General features: G+C 45.2%; 1 protein-coding gene across 2 annotated transcripts in view; it reads left to right on the top strand.

Annotated features, from left to right (window-relative positions):
- The window catches only part of clip2 (CAP-GLY domain containing linker protein 2), a 44,314-nt gene that overhangs the window by 23,472 nt on the left and 1,282 nt on the right, over positions 1-19,560 (top strand). Inside the window, exons 4-17 of one of the 2 annotated variants that reach the window (XM_063204015.1) lie at positions 1,890-2,014; positions 3,127-3,337; positions 5,458-5,655; positions 7,625-7,728; positions 8,454-8,514; positions 11,786-11,833; positions 12,710-13,513; positions 14,275-14,568; positions 15,260-15,317; positions 15,565-15,648; positions 15,795-15,951; positions 17,626-17,785; positions 18,341-18,529; positions 19,284-19,346. In XM_063204015.1, coding sequence (XP_063060085.1) covers positions 1,890-2,014; positions 3,127-3,337; positions 5,458-5,655; positions 7,625-7,728; positions 8,454-8,514; positions 11,786-11,833; positions 12,710-13,513; positions 14,275-14,568; positions 15,260-15,317; positions 15,565-15,648; positions 15,795-15,951; positions 17,626-17,785; positions 18,341-18,529; positions 19,284-19,346 — 2,556 coding nt within the window. The remainder of the gene's footprint in view (positions 1-1,889; positions 2,015-3,126; positions 3,338-5,457; positions 5,656-7,624; positions 7,729-8,453; positions 8,515-11,785; positions 11,834-12,709; positions 13,514-14,274; positions 14,569-15,259; positions 15,318-15,564; positions 15,649-15,794; positions 15,952-17,625; positions 17,786-18,340; positions 18,530-19,283; positions 19,347-19,560) is intronic. The other variant, XM_063204016.1, reaches the window with a different exon arrangement.

Raw genomic sequence — 19,560 nt, 5'->3', positions numbered from 1 at the left:
TACGCTGACCTTTAGATTAGTAATGGGCCCTGTCAGATACAGCCATTGTGGCGAGGTAATCACACGGATAGCTCTGGGAATCCATGGCTCCCCCCCAGCCCCACTACCGCCCACTCCTCCCCTGTCTGTCGCCTACTCTCCCCCCGTCGCCCCCACTTCCCCTCAACGCCCCTTGCTCTCCCATCTATCCTGATTTCAGCTGGCACAAGACAGATGTGAAAATGATGCTTTGAATATTATGTGAATATATAGTATGTGTATGTTGATATATTTAGTATATGTTTTTTTTTTTGTTTTTTTGCTGTACCCCCCTGTCCTCCCTGTGCCCCTTGTTCTCACATCTCCCCTGGTTAGTTGGCACAAGACAGACAGCTTAAAATAAATGTTCTTGAAGTTACATGCACTCTATTGTATACAGTTACTATGATGTATAAACTGTACAAACCTTAGACTAATAATGGGCTTTGTCAGATACAGCCATTGTGGCGAAGTTATCACATGGATAGCTCTGTGAATCCATGGCTGCCTCAGCTCTTATGCCCCCCAGTCGCCCCTCTCTTTCCCTGTCTGTGGACCTCTCTTTCCCTGTCTGTGAACCACTCTTCTCCTGTCTGTTGACCACTCTTCCCCTATCTGAAGACCACTCTTTCCCTGTATGCCGCCCCCTCTTCCCCTGTCTGTGGACCACTCTTCCAGCTCCCCATGCCTACCTGTCTGTCACCCATCTAGCCTCTACCCCTTCTTCTACCATCTCCCCTGCTTTCAGTTGGCACTGAGACAATTGCTAAAATACAGCATGCTGTGGAAATTAAATGTTCTACTGTATGTAATAGGGATGGCACAATCCGCACCGAAAATAGAAACCGTACAATTACACATGCCGAACCGTGATATGCAAACCGTGGCAAACCGCAGTCCATGCAGTGGTCAGAAAATATCTATTGAAACATTTGAGTATTTGAGACCTCCGCGGATGACGCAATTTAAATCAGACTATTTTCATACTGTAAGCCTATACAAACCATAAGTAGGATATCTACTGATGATAAGTCAGATTCTATCAGCCAACTGAAAGTGGGAATTTGGAATGCTCAAACGGCGCACATCAGCTGATGACAGTTTAAGTGCAATTGCAGGTTAGCACAAGAGGCGGTTCTCAGACACCTGGAAGAGGTCAAATTCAACTTGTCATCATTACATTGTAATTGTAATTGTATAATATATTTTAATATTAGAAGTGCACCGTGCATTATGAATAAAAAAATAAACAAGAACCGAAAACCATGACCTTGATACTGTGATATGGACCGTCACCAAACTTTGGTGAAATTCTATGAATCGGGCCACCCCTAGTATGTATGTAGCATGCAGAGTATGATGTGTATAACTGTCTTGTCCGTGTTTTGCAAGTATGCTTTTGGGCTTTTTGCCTTTATTATACAAGTTTACAAGTTTATTTATTTAAAAAGGGACAGCATATATTACCAGCATTTAAACAAAAATGGCCATGAGGCTAATTTCCATCTTTTGTCCCTTGACAGGTTTGATGTTCCTTAAAAAAACAAGGTTAAAACAAAACTAAAAATACACAGTTATAGTACACAGTTGTATTATGACTGCTCAACCAAAGAGAATGACAACAGGAGTGGGATATGAGCCAGGCTGGACCTGTGTGTGTTAGAGTAATGTATTGCAACAGCTCTATACAAAAAACAAACAGCTCTGTGTGTGCACTCACCCTTTTATTGCATCATGATATGTTGGGCTGTAGACAGTTTTAGGCTGTTGAAAAGCTATCACAGTTGACCCGGCATAGGCCTTCATTTTAAAGCCCATTTAACTCCATGGCTTGCCATGTCCTTCTCTCCTCCCATCTCCTCTTGTGTTAGGTTGGCGGCACGAAAACGGGAGTGGTGCGGTACGTGGGGGAGACTGACTTTGCCAAGGGCGAGTGGTGCGGAGTGGAGCTGGACGAGCCACTGGGGAAGAATGATGGAGCCGTGGCAGGAACCAGGTAAAGAACATCTCTCTCTCTCTCTTTCTTTCTCTCTCTCTCTCTTTCTTTCTCTCTCTTTTCTCTTTCTTTCTTTCTCTCGTTCTCTCTGTTTGTCTCTGTCTTTTTGCCTTTCTTAGTCTCTCTCGCTTTCTTTCTCTCTCTCTATCTGTCTTTGTGTCTTTCTCTCTTTATCTCTCTCTATCTCTTTCTCTGTCTCTCTCAAATTGCTGTGGTGCCGTCCATTAGCGCAGTGTATTTTTGCACAGATATGTGTCACGTGTGCGTGTGTGTTTGTCACAGATGGTAACAAACGCTAATTTGCTTTTGTTAGAGGTCGCTCTCATTTGAGAGAGGGTGAGAAATCTGAAAGCGATTGAACACAAAAGCTTCCGACAGTAGTACTGTAGCTTCTGATTTTTCCACAATGCAGTTTTGATTGATTGTTGAATGCTAAACCAGTCCATTATTTCAAGGTTTTAAGCGGGTCACCAAAAAGCGATTTCACTGAGTTATGAAAATGCCGTTCTGACGATAGCAGACATTTTGTGGGAGTGATTGTTGCATGTGTCAGCATTCCTACTGTGGTTCAGTCAAGTCACCCACAACAAGAGCACCACAGGCCCTCGCTAACCGTGACAACAGGGAATTCCTTTGTAGTCTCAAACTGTGTGACATGCCATTTTTTTTTCTCTCCTTCACCACCACATCCTCCCTCTTCCCCTCCTCTTTCTCAACATCCATCACTTTCGTTCTCTTGATTCTGTTCTTCTTCATCTGCCTTCTCTCCTCCTCCTCCATTTCCTCCCTCCTACTCCTCTTCTTTTCCTCCTCAACCTCTCCTGCTCCTCCTCATCTTTCTTTGCCTCTTACACTACTCCATCTCATATTCCTGCTTCCCCATCCTCCTCTTTTCTCCTCCTCTTTTCTCCTCCTCTTTTCTCCTCCTCCTCCTCCTCCTCCTCCTCCTCCTCCTCCTCCTCCTCCTCCTCCTCCATCACCTTGTTCTCACTCTCTACCTCTTTCCCCTTTCCTCCTCCTCTTGCTCCTCATATTACTTCTTTTCCTTCTCCCTCTGTCCCCCTATCCATTTATCCATCCATCCATCAATCCATCCATCCATCCGTCCGCAGGTACTTCCAGTGCCAGGCCAAGTTCGGCCTGTTTGCGCCCATCCACAAGGTGATCCGCATCGGCTTCCCGTCCACCAGCCCGGCCAAGGCCAAGAAGAGCAAGCGGGTGGCCATGGGCGTGTCGTCGCTGGCCCACAGCCCCAGCAGCTCCTCCATCAGCTCCGTCAGCTCGGTGGCCTCCTCCGTGGGCAGGCCCAGTCGCACCGGCCTGGTGAGAGAGACCGATGGACGGGCGGGCGGGCGCGCGCATGGGCGATTGGGGAGCGCAGTACAGTGCACATATACAATGGGCATATACTGTATGTATGCTGTGGTGTACAGTAGTGTGCGCTCACTCGCTCGCTCGATGAGCTCCCTTACTAGACCAGTGGCGACCGCTCGGCCCAGGCTTGGGGGAAGGAGGAGGAGGGTGTAGGGAGGGGAGGGGAGGGGAAGGGAAGGGAACAGAAGAGTGGAGCAACTCTGTGGCCTCTGCTTGGAGGTTGCTTACTGTGAAACCAATCTGAATCATTGCTTCAGCAAATGTATGTAGAAAAACAGGTGTCAAAACTTTGGTTCAGAAGTAAAACCCCTGCCATAGCTTCCTTCCAACACAGGAGACTACTCTGAGTGCTCATTACAAGCAGTTGATTCAGAGCTGGTTGGATCACGTTGGTGGCAGGGTTTTTAATCTCTGAACCATGTATTAACAGATGCCAATGATCATCATCAGGCTCAATATCGAAATCACAGGTGCTAGGGTCTGTGTTCACACTGGGACATTATTTCCGTGCTAAATGGGAAAAATCATCAGTTATTCCAAAATCGAATAACTAAATAAGTGCTTTCTGGACCTGTCAACATTCGTTTGTTGTCCACCACTGATGTTTTAAACATGGCTGTCGGCAGGTCACTGTAGTTATGCAATAACCTGTAATAAAAACACATGTTCCAGGCAGAAAAAGCAGCAAAGAATGCTACAAATAGTCAAACCGCCTAAGACACCACAGCATTCCGTAGGAAAGCAATTAAATTCAAGTGCCTGGCAGGGCAAAGTGTCTCAGTCTGAACCCCCCTGGAGTGCAAGGAATTTTACATACTGTGTTGAAGCCGGCGTTCTGTCGATATGTGCTGCTCCACGGAAATGGGCTTCCAGATGACTATTAACGCATGTCTGACCCTAAACCTAAACCTACCCACTGATCCAGGAGCAGTTTTTAGCACAGCTTAATGGGTAGGCCATATCGACACAGCACAACGGGCTTGACACTTCTGGACTTCTGGTAGTGATTAAGCCACAGCTGTTTTTACTGATACTGTGTCAGAGGGTCCGATGACTCCTCTCCTTTAAGACCCTGTCTGGTTTCAATATCATACTTCAATGAAGTGACCAAGTCATCATACCCTACTGTGTGTGATGTATCAATCAGTACAATTGAACGATCAGTTTTCACTATTGTCAGGATTCATAAGCATGCATACACTTTAGTCTGTGCTATGAGTGGCAACAGTGAAAATGTGGCCAAAACCAACATACGTTGCATTGCAAGGAAAATTAGGGATTATTTGGAGGCTGGCCGCTACACAGTGGTCCTTCAGGATGTGTAGAGGTCCTTGTAACACACTTGAGAAGCATTCATGACATGTTGATCAGTGTACTATTAACAAGAGGTAAGCTGTATACACAATGTTAAGTGGTCATGTCCACAAGTACGGCAATCAAATATAAGTGGTGGAGCATTTTTCTCCTTTTAAAAGGGGGACAAAAAAATAACCAAATTACTAGTTGGCTGTTATTTGAAAATATCTTGTCGGCCTACTATGCTATTGTCAATGATTTTGTCATTAGGTAGAAAAAAGGATATTATATCTTTCCTCCATTGACTACAAAAGTTTGTGGCATATACTTTCATCCCATAGAACAAAAATGATTACACACATTGCTACACAAGGCCCTCACAACACTTGTGCTCAGACAAAGATGCTTTGATCTTTGCTCTAAAAAGACGCTTTCTTTTCCCTTTTCCTTTCTTCTGCCTTTTATGTCTCGTCTGTCCCCATGGCCTCATTCACCTCCACCTCCGCTCCTCCTCTTCCTACTCCTCTTCCTCCTCCCCCTCACTCCTACTCCCCCTACTCTTATTCCTCTTCCTCCTTCTTTTCCACCTGCTCTTCCACCTCTTCCTTCTCCTCCTACTCTTCCTTCTCATCCTCATCCTTATCTTCCTCCTCCTCCACCTCTTCCTTCTCCTACTCCACTTCTGCATCCTCCTCTTACTCCACCTCTCGATCCTCCTCTCTTCCCCCGACTCCTCATCCTCCTCCACCTCCTCCACCTCCTCCTCCTGCTAGCTGACGGAGACATCGTCGCGGTACGCTCGTAAGATCTCTGGCACGACGGCGCTGCAGGAGGCGCTGAAGGAGAAGCAGCAGCACATCGAGCAGCTGCTGGCCGAGAGGGATCTGGAGCGGGCAGAGGTGGCCAAGGCAACGTCCCACATCTGCGAAGTGGAGAAGGAGCTTGCCGCCCTCAAACAACAGCACCTGCAGGTCGGTGTGTCTGTGTGTGTGTGTCTCTGTGTGTGTGGTGTTGGAGTGTGTGGTGTTGGAGTGTGTCTTGGTGTGTGTGTGTGTGCACGTGTTCATGTGTGGGTGTCCCGAGAAGGCCCAACATGTCATCAGGCCAGAGCATTAAGATAAAACAGAATTATGACAACATCTGCATAAGGTTATTGAGGAATTTGTCTTCCACAATAAGGCAACCTCTATCCTAGGGGCCCTGTCCATACCATATTATTCCAGCGCTGATCATGTTGGAGTGTGTCTTTGCATTTGTGCCTGTCCCGAGAGGGACCTGAAGTTGGCCGGGGTAGCCACCAGTCACATCTGCGAGGTGGAGAAGGAACTCACCGTGCGTGCGTGCGTGCGGATACTCACTGTGCTCAAAGCTCAGCAGGTGTGTGTGTGTGTGTGTGTGTGTGTGTGTGTGTGTGTGTGTGTGTGTGTGTGTGTGTGTGTGTGTGTGTGTGTGTGTGTGTGTGTGTGTGTGTGTGTGTGTGTGTGTGTGTATGTGTGTGTCTCACCTCACCAGTTGGACCTCCACTTGTCAAAAGCTGTGCTCATCACTGCAGCGACTCCTGCAGACTGTACATTGAGTCACAATGTCTGAGGCTCAAAATGATGAGTTGATGTGATGAAGCGGCCTTTATTGTTTAGAGCTAAGACTTTAAAGGAGAATTCCCGCCCCTTTCAGCATGCTGTTGTATTGCTCATGGTTTGTTCATGGCATGGTTTGCTAAGCGTCGTCATGCACTGACAAGTCAAGGGTACAGTGAGCAATATTGAAATTGGCAGGAGTTCTCCTTTAAATGTTTATTTGTTTTGGACAACATGGCCCTCCTCAGGAAAATTTCCAGCACCTGCAGTTGTGTGCGTCACCTCACCTGTTTGGGATTCCATTTGTCACAAGTTGTGTTCATCACTGCTCTAATGGTCAAACGCAAAGTTTTTTTTCTTCATCTAGCAGGTGTGTGTTAGTCATAAAGTCTGAAGGGATGAATGGATTTTTAAAAAGCCTTTTTAGTTTCAAGTCGACACTTAAAATCGCAACATGTTTCACCCAAGATGCAAAAGAAAAAGGAAAGCAGCAGAAGGTGTGTGTCACCTCACCAGCCCGACCTGCTTGTCGTCACTCCAACTATTGCACACCACACTACAATTTCAAGATTCTTTTAGAGATTCTTTAAGAATCTTAGCCTGAGACAGAAGAGGAAAACGAGGATGGAGGGAGGTGTGGGTAGGTGTTGTTCATTCAGGTATAGTTCAGTTCCTTGGGTGCACACCACAGTAAAGGCCCTGGAACAATGGGGGTCAGATACCATATTATTGATAAGCAGTGCTCTAAATTAGCACACACAAACCTGCCAAATGCTGGTGAAAATTTAGTTTGGCTGGTAGAAAAAAACATACTATCCACTTATAGTAGTATAGTGCAGGAATGTGTGGCTAGTAAGATTTAACATCTAGTAACCAAATTGGAAAAAAAGTTCATTTAGAGCCCTGTTGATAAGGGTGTACAAGTGGCACCCACACTCTTACTACCTACCGCCTTGGGATTCGAACCCACGGCACTCTGATCCTGAAATCAACTCCCACACAGTCTTCTACACAGTTGCCGACAGCAGCTCCCGACCCACTTGCCACACGCTGTGCTCCTCAACACTGCAACTCGCGTTCAGTTTTCTTTCCCCCTCACTCCCCGATCAGACACAAAAGCTGAGTCTGGAGAACACGAGAGGAACATGCAGAAAGGGGGTTGGGGGGTGGGTGGTACAGACAGGGGGGAGATGAAGATGAAGAGGTGGTGAAAGAGGGAGAGCTTGGAAGCCGCATTGCAGTGCTACTGACTGTGATCAGCATGACATTATTTCCTTGTCCAGGTGATGTGTTGTCTGGTCTGACTGCATGGAAAGGAGAATCACATGTCAGGTGTAATAAGTCATCATATTTGTGTTGACAGTATGCTACCGAGACGGAGGCCAACCTACAGAAAGTAACAACAGTATTGGCTGCCACTCAGAAGGATAAATTGGAACTGGCCAATCAGCTTGAAGAAGAAAAAAGGTAACTGATGCTACATGTATATTGTCATAGTTTATAGAGTGGATGTTTGGGACATGTCAATGCCACTTTTGAGATTCTCTATTTTAAAATGTCCCCTCCACTTCATACAAAATGTTAAGTGACCATAATAACCCTGGACAGTTTGTCCCCACCACTTTCCAAACCAAACCTACACCGTTGTGTATTGTTATTATACAGTATTCATTTACATGAGTCACAGTATTGTAAGTATTGTTCAAAGTGCTTACATTTGCATACATTACCGTGTTTCATTTACTTTGCCTATAACTGATAGGATGTCAAGGCTAGACCACTCCACTACAGGGTACTGTCTGCTCCAACCTGAGTGGTGATTAAAACGGGTCAATTGATTGGACAGTTTGGACTAACCAGTCATGCTGAAACAGATTGCATATGTGTGTTGAATTGTGCTGGAAATCCATTTCGTTGTGGAAATCCGAGACATAAGTCTTTCTTCATTACAAGCACTGAATATATTGAATTGTAAAGCAAAAAATCACATTTTAACACAGCGGGACTGCTTTGTTTCTGCTGCAATAATAATTAACATTAATTAATTCACAGTTTACCAAACTAATGCTAATCCGAGCCTGAAGGTCTAACACGGGACAATGCACTGCTAGTTAATAAGTTATTAAATATGAATGGGATAGGGTTTTGGAGGAGTTTTCCTGGCACCTAGTGGTACGTTTGTCTCACTACAGGAAAGTTGAAGACCTTCAGTTCAGAGTGGAGGAGGAGTCCATAACCAAAGGCGACCTAGAGGTATGTAATCGATACATTCAAGCATAATAGTTTTCATGAAGCCATCTTCTAAATTCTGTAAAAAGAGACATGTATTTAAACTAAAAACATCATTCATTTATTCATTCAGTGCGTCATCATTGCATGTAGTAATGGCAATTTACTCCCAAGCGTCTGTGTGTGCTTTTACTCTGTGTAATGAAACCACCATCACCACAACAAATTCTCTCAACAGGTGTTCAAAATACTGATCTGACCACATTGAAGACATGCAGTAGGGTTGAGGTTTCCTAGACCTGTTCTCTGTTTTTTCATCTCTTTCTCTTTCATGTCACCCCTTTTGAACTGTCACTTGAATACTGTCACTGCAAAGAACCTCTGAAAAACTGTTCAGCTCCATTTCTCCCTGTGTGTTTGTGTGTCGATGTCTCTCTCTCTCTCTCTCTCTCTCTCTCTCTCTCTCTCTCTCTCTCTCTCTCTCTCTCTCTCTCTCTCTCTCTCTCTCTCTCTCTCTCTCTGTCTCTCTTTCTCTCTCTGTCTCTCTTTCTCTCTCTGTTTCATTCTATCTCTTGTGCATATATGCACTCGCCCTCTTCTCTCACCCTGTCTTACTGTCTCTTTCGTCTTTTACTGTCTTCTTCTCTCCTTTTTCCTGTCTCTTCCGTCTCTTTAGACACAGACAAAACTGGAGCATGCCCGCATACGGCAGCTCGAGCACAGTCTGCTGTTTGAAAAGTCCAAAGCAGAGAAGCTTCAGAAAGAGTTAGAGGAGACGATGGTAACACAGGATAATAAATACATAAGTGTCCTCACCCACCCCCAAACCCAACCTCTGCCTGCAGCCATCGCCTGCTCACTCCACCTTCCCTATACACTGTAAAACATTGCAAGCCAGTTAAACGTAAAAAAAAGTAAGTTAAGTTTGTAAGTTAACTGAACATGAGAGCCTCGAGTTGAGTTAAGTCTCAAGTTGAGTTAACTTCTAAACTTAAGGCAGCAGGGCAACTTACTTTTTGAGCTGGCTTGCATTGTCTTACAGTGTACCCTACCCTTCCGCCCCTTCCTCATTTGAGTTACGGCTTCTTCGCCAAAAATATATTATAGGTTGCCCACCACAGCACACACTGGAAGTTCCAATCCTGGGTTCAGGAACCTAATAATCATGAAACAGACTGCAACTGCCTCTCAATCAGCTGATCATTATGAATAGCCAAAAAAAGATGAATCGGCTGCTTAATGTCGGTGATCAGCTACCTGTGTTGGTTATTAGAAAACGTGGTTATTGTTTTACATTCTGAACCCAGGATTGACACGTGCGAAAAAAAAACACACAAAAAACAGCCACACACACACACACACACACACACACACACACACACACACACACACACACACACACACACACACACACACACACACACACACACACACACACACACACAGTACTCCTGCTTGTTCCTTGGCTGCCACTGAGATAGAGGTCTCCAGTTGTCTCATCCTCCTCGTCAATGTCACACTCCCAAGAAGTGACAGGCTCGGCAGGGCTCAAACACGTCACGTCTGATGTTCTTGTTTCATGCCAAGAAGATTTGATGCTTTCTTTTTTTCTGGTCAGTAGTCTGCACTTGAACTGAATTGCATCTGACAATCACCTCCAAAGAAGGTGTTATACACGGCACGTACATGTCTGTGTAATGTGAAAATGTTGTGGTGGGGTAATCAAATATGCAACAGTAGTGGTGATGTAGCGGCTAAAAATAGAAGGCAGATATGATATGCACGGCGGGTGAAATATTCATTTTGTTACCATTAGCAAACATGAAAAAGACATGCAAAAGCTGCTTGGCTGTTTTAAGTGTGTAAACATTGTTTACGCATGATTACCCCGCGCTACACCCACTTAGTGGCAGAATCGCATCCAAGAGCGAGCCAGCCGGAGGACTGGAGACCTCTCTCAGACTAAGTTGCTCGCACACAAAGGTTGCCGCAGTCACTATACATAAGATTCAGTTGCACTTTCCATTTTCGGCCTGATAATCTTTTTTTTCCTTTCCATTGCTAAATGAGAATGTGACTTGACGTAAATCATCTGAGTTGTCTGCCCAGCTGGCTGTCTGGAGCTCTATCGTGCCCCTGCAGCCATTGTCCCCTCTGCCCAGTGTCAACCAACCAACCAACCATGCATCGCCCCCACTCCTCCAGCAGGCCTACCATCCTCCCCCTCCCCCCTATTGAGCCTAGACGTCAGCATAAGTTATCCTCCAGAGGCCCTTCGCCGACACCGTTGCAGGCACAAAGGAAGCCTTTAGACGGTGGATTTGTCGCCCCCTGTGCTGGCTAATTAAGCAGTGTGCTAAATCGGTCCAAAGCATGCCAACGTGACGTTAGAAAATGTCTTATTACACTATTAGGTGCTAACGGATGGAGATAAATGCCACATCAAGAGTGCATCACTGTTCAGAGAGCCTGCTCCTCGGGATCGGAGTGAGATGTATGGTGCAAGTCCATGTTCACACTAGGGGTAGTTGGTTTTAGTCAAAAGGTTTAATAGTAGGCAACTGGAAGTAATTCTGTAGAGTGGACCCATTAGACCATCCCCTGTCCACATGTTGAATACAGTACCTTCTGATTTCCACCTCTGAATTAGTGAGGAAGTCTGACAGTGGAGCAGACCAAACGTCTTCAAACTACCAAAAGAAGTCCAGTTGCCTACAAATGAACTCTTCTAGCCATGATGACCTTTATAAACGAGAATCTTGAGAGACTCATTGGTTTCAGCAATCTACTGGAGCCGTCGTTCTGTGACTAGGTGCACACAGCAGTAATGATGTGAGTTAATAGCTGGTGTAGTTAAAGTCAAAGTAAAAGTGTACTTTTTTGTCAAAAATCTATGTAACAAGGGTTTAGCACAGAAGATTGAAATATTGTTTGACCAGCGGGTGTAGCGGTACCGTGTATAACACAGCATATCTAGTATGAACATAGCCACGAGGCTCTGAGGAGCATCTTGTGGAACAGCTCTGAAGAAGGTGTAACCAGAGAGAGTAGAGAGAGAGGTTCCATTGGCCCATTGTTTCCGGGTTCTATTATTGCAAGGGGGAGGGGGGGAATCCCCCTTTAGGCAGACCTAGGCAGACCTAAGGACTGTTCTATTCAATTCTAGGAGCATTATGACACGCCCCTTTAGGCAGACCGGAACCTGGTCATGTTAGGTGCCCATAGAAACCTATTACATTGGCATATCTCTATATACTTAAAGAATCTCTGGTGTAACCATGTGTCAACTCAACAGGGCAGACGAAGGCTCTCCTCCTCCATGGGGTTGGGGAAGAGAATCCAGGTGAAGTGAGAACCACTCGTTAATCTTCTCCAATCGTTCGTTCTTCAAACGTGTCCTGCTCTGCTCTCTTCTTGGCAGTCACAGAGCCACGCTGGTGATTGTGGCAGAGTGCCTTTTTCCCCCCTCACCTTTTCTCTAAAGTAGCATAGTTGTCTCTCAATATCTCTAATGGATCTTGTGGATTGGTGTGCTTCACAGGAATGGACAAAAAGCAATCAACAAATAATCCAGAGAGCAATACCAAAGTGGTTGCTCGAGGGTGTCTCTCTTTTCCAACTAACAAACAAACACACGATTGTGTCTTCTCTTGGCAAGAATGTGATCGTATGTTCCCCGAATTGATGTGTGTAATTACTACTATTCACGGCTTGGGTATGCTTGCAGTGATTTGCGTGTGATTCTGTCCTCTTGACTCCTTAAAGAGCTGTGTCATCTCATATTGCCTGGCTGCTTGTAGACCAACGGACTTGTTAGTTTGTGAATGGCTGCCTTGTTTTCTCATCTGCCGTCTCTCATAGGTCGTTTTTTTTTTCTTTTTTTTCCGTCTGCTGAATGAAGGAATGAGTTTTCTTTTTTACTTCTATTACAAGAGTATCTCTCTTCAGACTCTTGTCTATTTTGGGCACAAACCCTTTTCCTGGTTCTAAGAGGGGGGGCTACTTTTCCTGCCTTCCTTGGCTGAGCAGTCATTAACAGAACCAGGAGACTAAAATTAAAAAATGGATTAGCCCAAAACACGAATAACGGAAAGTAGCCCCCTTTTTAGCCAGGAATTTGGGTCATGCACTTAATGCCCCTCGGGCTCTGCCATATACTAGGAGCTCTCTTGTGTACTTTTTTCTTTGCAAGTAGAGGTGACCTTTTTGTCCTTCACAGCAAACCACAGTGGAGGAGAAGACCCGTGTGGTCCAGCTGGAGGAGGAGTTGACCTTGCGCAAGGCCGAGGTGGAGGACCTCAAGGTGCGCCTACAGAGGACCGCGGCTGCTGCCGGCGGCGGTGGGGGCGATGAGTCCATGTCCACGGGTGCCTCGTCCACGCCGGACACCGGCGCCGGCTCGGACACCGAGCTGGGCCTGGGCCTGAGTTCCTCGCAGTCGGAGGCGGCGGTGCTGGCCATGCGCGAGCAGCTGCTGTCGGCGGGCCGCGAGCGGGAGCGGCGCGAGGAGAGCAGCCAGCTCCGCGAGCGCTACGAGGCGGCGCTGAGCGGCAGCCAGAAGGAGGCCGAGCACCTGAAGGGCACGGTGGAGCGCCAGCAGCAGGAGATCGCCGACCTGCGCCAGCGCCTGCAGCAGGCCACGCGCGAGAACATGGACATGATGGACGGCTGGAAGGCCAAGCTTGACACGCTAGCGGGGGACCACCAGAAATCCCTCGGGGAGCTCAAGGCCACGTTCACGGCCGACAGGAGAGGCAACGGGGAGGCGGAGGGTGAGATGAACGGAGAGGGTGGCGGTGGTAGTAATGGTGGCGGTGGTGCTGCCCCTACTCCCATGTCGGCTCCGGAGGTGCGGGCGACCATGGAGAGCATGCGCATGGAGCACCAGCTGGAGCTGGAGAACCTGAAGGCCAAGCAGGAGATCGAGGTGGCCGTGCTGGCCAAGGAGCGCGAGGACTTCCGCACCAGGCTCCAGGAGCTCAAAGACCAGCTGGAGGAGAGCGATGAGAACTGGAGGATCCAGGTAATATATAGCCTGATATGAATATCAATAGCTTGTAAAATGGAGGAGATGTGCTCACACTATCGCCTAATGATTAATACAGTTTATAACGGGCCCTGCCGTGGCCAACCGGTAGGGCACTGAACTGTCACGTGGCCGACCCGGGTTCGATTCCCGGCCAGGGTCATTTGCCGACACGTCCCCATCTCTCTCCCCATTCACTTCCTGTCCACCTCTCAAACTGTCCTGTCAAATAAATACGGAAAAGACCAAAAAAAAATACTGGGTGCTGAGTGATTGAAGCTAAGGACAGCACTCACATTCACATTTCACATTCACTCATGAACATCAATAGCCTCTTGAACATTTTAAGCTAATCATACATATAATACAATACAATAATAATAATATAGATGTATGTATGGGACATAATGCATAGCTGATAAGCATATGCAGTCCTGGTCTAATGGTTAGAAATTGTTAGACTGCAGATTCAAATCCCATATAATTCATGCTGGAGGTGCCCCTGAGCAAGGCACCTAACCATTGCCCCAGGGACTGTAACCAATACTCTGTGCCTAATAATAAGAAAATAATGGAAATGTATCTGGACAAAAGTGTCAGCTAAGTGTCATGTAATGGAATGTAATGCATTACTGTAAATGTATGTGTGTATGCTACTTGACACCTTAATTTCCCCCTGGGATCAATAAACGATACTCTACTCTACTCTACTCTACTCTACTCTACTCTACTCTACTCTACTAATTTCCTGTATCTAGGCGGAGGCCAAGAGTGGCCAGCACACCCTGGAGCTAAAGGAGGCCGGCGACAAGCTCCAGAAGGCGGAGCAGCGGCTGGCCGAGCTGGAGAGGGCCCACGAGGAGCAGGGCCGCCTGGGCCACGGCCTCCGGGAGAGGCTGGAGCTGGCCGAGAAGAAGATGGCCGACTACGACGCCCTGAAGAAGGCCGAGGCGCAGAGCCGGACGGAGCTGCTGACACTGGAGGAGAAGCTGAGGGTGAACGAGAACAGGCTACAGGCCGTGGAGGCCGACCGCACCACTCAGAACGCTAACGTGAGTAGTAACCCGCCCTTGAGACGAGTTGTTGAACCAACGAGTTAACCCAATGAATGTAGCTGCAACAGAATGGGCCCTTTTCTCATGAAGTCGATTTAATGCATATCAAAGCAGGTATAAGTTGAATCCAGTGGTATGCACCTAAATGTACATGCCACTGTTTCTTAATGACTTTCTGCCTGAAATCAGTAGCCTTTTGTACCCATTTCAATTCAGAATGGAATTGAGTTAAATGGATTTTTCAGCATTCCCACCCTGATACATCGAGCATTCCTGAGGAGCAAATCAGATGAGTTTCTGATTTCCATCCGGAAAAGGTCTTCTGCTGCTTGGACGTCTTCTGTTGCAAAATGGACAGTTTGAAATGCTGCAAATCCATTGAACTGTACTGTGTGCATATAATATACAGTCGTTGAATTGTCCCTTCACTGGAAACCTTTGTTTGTTCGTACACTTGTAATGATAACCTGGACATTGAGAATATGATGACAAGTCTGTTAAGGTAATTTGATCTATTCCTAAATCAAGGAATCATGTGTTTACAACCCTTTACAGCACACCTTTTTTGAAGTCTTGCGGGTGACCATGGATACCTCTTTTGCATGCTTCTATGGATGGCTTTGAGGATTAGCTGGGAATGGAGAATACGATGACAGATGTTTAATTTGGGTCCCGTGTCTGTTCCTAGGTGATCGAGGACACTGATAACTCAGAAGAGAAGATTAAATTAAAGCAGACCATGGAAGGTAATACAGCCAGTTAATGTATGCCGTTACCACTGTCCTCCGAAGCAGTCGGCTGATAATGCATTCAGAGACAGAGATATATGGGCGTGACGATTAAAGGAGACGTCTAAGATTTTTGCTCTTGTCATTTTCCCTCTACTGGACTGCTGGTATTTGGCGAATAAAAATCTTAATGAACCTCAAATGATTTTGTCTTCATACTCTGAAGATTTTTATGTAGCTTTACGTGTCACTTTTCTTCTTTAAGAAACTCAAGAGAAACTTTCGAAAAGAGAAAAGGAAGTCACAACTCTTTCGACACAAGTGGATGCCCTGCAGTCACAAATTACCGGTAATGATTTCATGCTTTTCTTTGTGAGCGAGGATGTTTACCTTCAGATGTTTGAGTGTGATGATGAAGCTGTCTTTGATTATGCTGTGCACCACCAAGAACTGCTCGCTTTAACCCTCATGTCATGACATTTTGTTTTGGAACAGCGTTGGAGAGCAAAGTTCGCTTGGGGGAGAAGAAGGCAGATGCTCTGATCAAGGACAAGATGCGGGTGGAGGCAGAGCTGGAGTCCATGACCAAGAAATCCCATGATGCATCAGGACAGCTTGTCATCATTAGTCAGGAGCTCCTGAAGAAAGAAAGGTAGAGGACAAAGGCATTTCTATTTTTCTATGTGTAAGAATATTCTTATTCATCCAGGTCATCTTAGTCAAATGAGTTTAGCTGTAAGCTGCAGCATCTCAGTGGAAGAGAGAGAGATATCATCAAGCTATACGAAGAGGTCCAGTTGTCTACAATTCAGCTCTATGTATTTTTTTAAGGTGCACTGTGTTGGATGGTGGTCAGAGTAGATATTGCTACTATGCGTCTCATTGAACCTTTGCTGCTTCTTGCCAAATTTGATCTTTTCATGAATATTTACTAAGTAATAAACCAATTATTACAAGTATGACCAAAGTACAGTAAGTTTTGCTGCTAAAAAAATCTGTAAATCCAAATTGGCGGTACATGGAGAAGATCCACCTTTTTATGTATGAAAAGTGCAATGGTCATAATGAATAATTAGAATTTGATGATGGTGGCAAGTATTTGTGAGAAAGCTAACATTCTGAATGGGCTGCATGAATTCCAGAAATAAACCACAAAAAATATTGCACAGTGCACATTTAACATTATGATGACATGATTGCCACCTCCCCTATCATAGCCTTGTGTCTTTGGGACCCGTTTACTGTCCACCATCTACATCCCAACATGTGACTTCAGCAACATTGTCCAAAATCTTGGTCTAATAACCTCCTACCACACCCGCCGCCCCATCTCATCTGATCAGTTTCAATCCACTTTGTCTGAAAGCAGATTACGCTAATGAGAGCAATTAAGCTGATTAAAATGGAGTCTGAAAGCCGTTTAACCACTCAGGCCACTATAGTGTCTTAGCATGGATGATGGCCTCCTCGTCCTCCTTATGTGCCCGGGCCTGGCCCATAAGCTTTGCGCCTAATGCATTGCTCCATCACTGCCCTACAGCAGTGTGAAATGTTTCAGGAAGCCATTACTGGGCGAGAGTCTGTCTGTGAGAGACCATCCTACTGAAATGGAGGAATACGCGTGCAACGATACAATAACATGCATATTACACATGTATACCAAACAAGTATACTTCATATATTTTCCACAATATTGGGAAACATTGCAGAATTATGTGTATCTTATTTCATAGTAAGTTAACAAATGCATTTTGATAAGTTTGGCATAAAGTAATAATTTATATGAAGTATGCCATTTATCACTGTTGAATTTAATTTTTGTGATGCGTATTTTGGACTGTGATACTGTGATCTTTTTTAGTACAAAATTATCTAACCCTACCGACTGTAAATGTACCCACAGATACCTGTAGGAGAGTATTTGAGTTCAGGGGGCTGATTGGCAGGAACAGAGTTACGACCCAGTTTGAACCAGTTTTGTTACTTTCCATTTACAGTGTAGAGGACTGTGCCTCGGCCTAATTTGCACTTGGATTAAATTAGGGCTGGAGGAATGCACTTCTAAGCATAATTTGAAATTGAAGTCTTGAGCCAAAAAATGTGATATTGCCTTAGCGGTACATTCTTGGCTTTTCATGTTAAAAAAGTAGAGGAAGGAGGGGTGAGGTGCTTTTTTTTTTTTTTTTTAAAGACCATTTGTTTTTTATGGCTTTGTCCTCAGGAGCCTGAATAAACTTCGGGTGTAACTGCTACGGGTATTACTGCTGTTACTGTCATAAAAAGACAAGAGGGTGGGTGAGTCACTTTTTTGTTCTTTTGTCCTTAGGAGTCTGAATGAACTTCGGGTGTTACTGCTGGAGTCCCCTCGCCACTCGCCGGGAGTGGACCGCGACCTGAGCAGAGAGGTGCACAAGGCAGAGTGGAAGATGAAGGAGCAGAAACTGCAGGATGACATCAGGACGCTGCGGGAAAAACTGCTACTGCTGGTGGGTTCAGAAGTAAAACCCTTTCACACGCATAATTCCTATGAAATTAACCTATATTTATTCATAGGATATAGTTGCAAATGGTAGATAATGCTGGCGCACGTCGATGGAGTTATAATACTCCACCTCGGCACCTCGCCGAACTAGTCACCTCGTCAGCAGTTATGCCCTGAGACACAACACCTGTAATAATATTATAATTATAGCATTACTACAATGTTAGACATCGCAAACCTCTGTAATAACTTTGTTGTTTTGAGAATGGAATGTCTGTGATGTTGTGGTGATGTGGTAGTAAAAATATTCAAATGTACAGTGAAGCGTTCCACAGTTGAAGTACACTAACAAGTTCCTTCACCAATATTATTATTTGAAAAGTATATGAATTAAGGAAATAAGAAAAGTACATAAATATGTGAACAAATGTGTATTTATTTGCACACTATATGTATGAGAGATGTTTAGCATGTTTTGGGTAATTTATGAAAAAAGACAAAGAATGGTCCCATGTCATGTCCTGTTAACATCTGATGTCATGACTGTTGCTGTTTCCAGGGTCGCGAGAAGCCATCCCCAGACCACCGCCGGTACTCCATGATGGACCCGTCGGCATCGGAGACGGAGGTGGCGCGGCTGCGGCAGCGGTTGCTAAGCACCGAGGATGCCCTGAGGACTGCCCTGGAGCACAACCAGGAAGTGGACCAGCTGGTGGAGTCCCTACGCACACGGCCAGACAAGGCACAGGTAAACAAACAAACAAACAAACCAACAAACAAGCAACATGGGCCGTGTATCCATACTAACAAACATGTACACCTGCACAAACATACCTCTACACACGACCAGACAAGGGACAGGTAAACAAACCAGCAAACAGGTAAACAAACAAACAAGCAACATGGGAAGTGTATTTATACCAGAGAACATGGGTGCCTACCCAAATAAACACAACTCTACACAAAACCAGACAAGGCACAGGTGCATAAACTACATACTGTAAACAAGCAACATGAGCTGTATATCTATACCAACAGACATGTGCACCTACACAAACAAAATGTACTACATCGATTTAAGTCATCAAACATGTCTACTACAATAAACAACATGTACAGTACATATCTACAAATAAGAAAAACTTAAATGTGCAGAAACGTGTACATCTACTATGCAACAAATCTTCATGCTCCAGCATACACAAACAGCATGTATATCAAAACAAGAAACATGGAGAGAAACCAATCTACTGTATAAGTATAGGGTTGATTAAAAAGCAGCACAAGGTTATTAATGTGGGATAAGGACCTCAAATAGCTCCAAAACCTATACCTCACATCGTTTTGTGAGTGCCATGAGAATGACCAATACAATACTATTCCTTACATAGTCTTCGTATTGCGCATGCTGTCCAATGTATTTGATTGTCATATCGTGTCATGCAATACTGTATATGGAGGTGATTTCACACCACACTGTTTTATGTTCCTTTTGTGTGTAGGGCCATGGCGGTGCAAATTCAGCCAACGGCATTCATCAACCAGACACATCGCTCTTACAAGAGGTAATGATACACAAGGCACTACTTCTAATGTTGTGTGATTGAGAGACACTGATTAAACCCATATGCATGATGATGCATTAGGAAGATATTGGTAATCTCAGGAAATTCTTGATGTTCTGGAACGGAAGACAGAATGCCAGATCAAATGCAGCACAATAACACAGAATTGGATTTGGATCAACGCTATTTTTTTCTTTCTTCTTTTTCTTTGGTC

Source organism: Engraulis encrasicolus, chromosome 7, assembly GCF_034702125.1.
Source record: "Engraulis encrasicolus isolate BLACKSEA-1 chromosome 7, IST_EnEncr_1.0, whole genome shotgun sequence".
NCBI lineage: Eukaryota > Metazoa > Chordata > Actinopteri > Clupeiformes > Engraulidae > Engraulis > Engraulis encrasicolus.
Note: the sequence above shows the minus strand (reverse complement) of the source record. Positions and strands in the feature narration are given on the sequence as shown.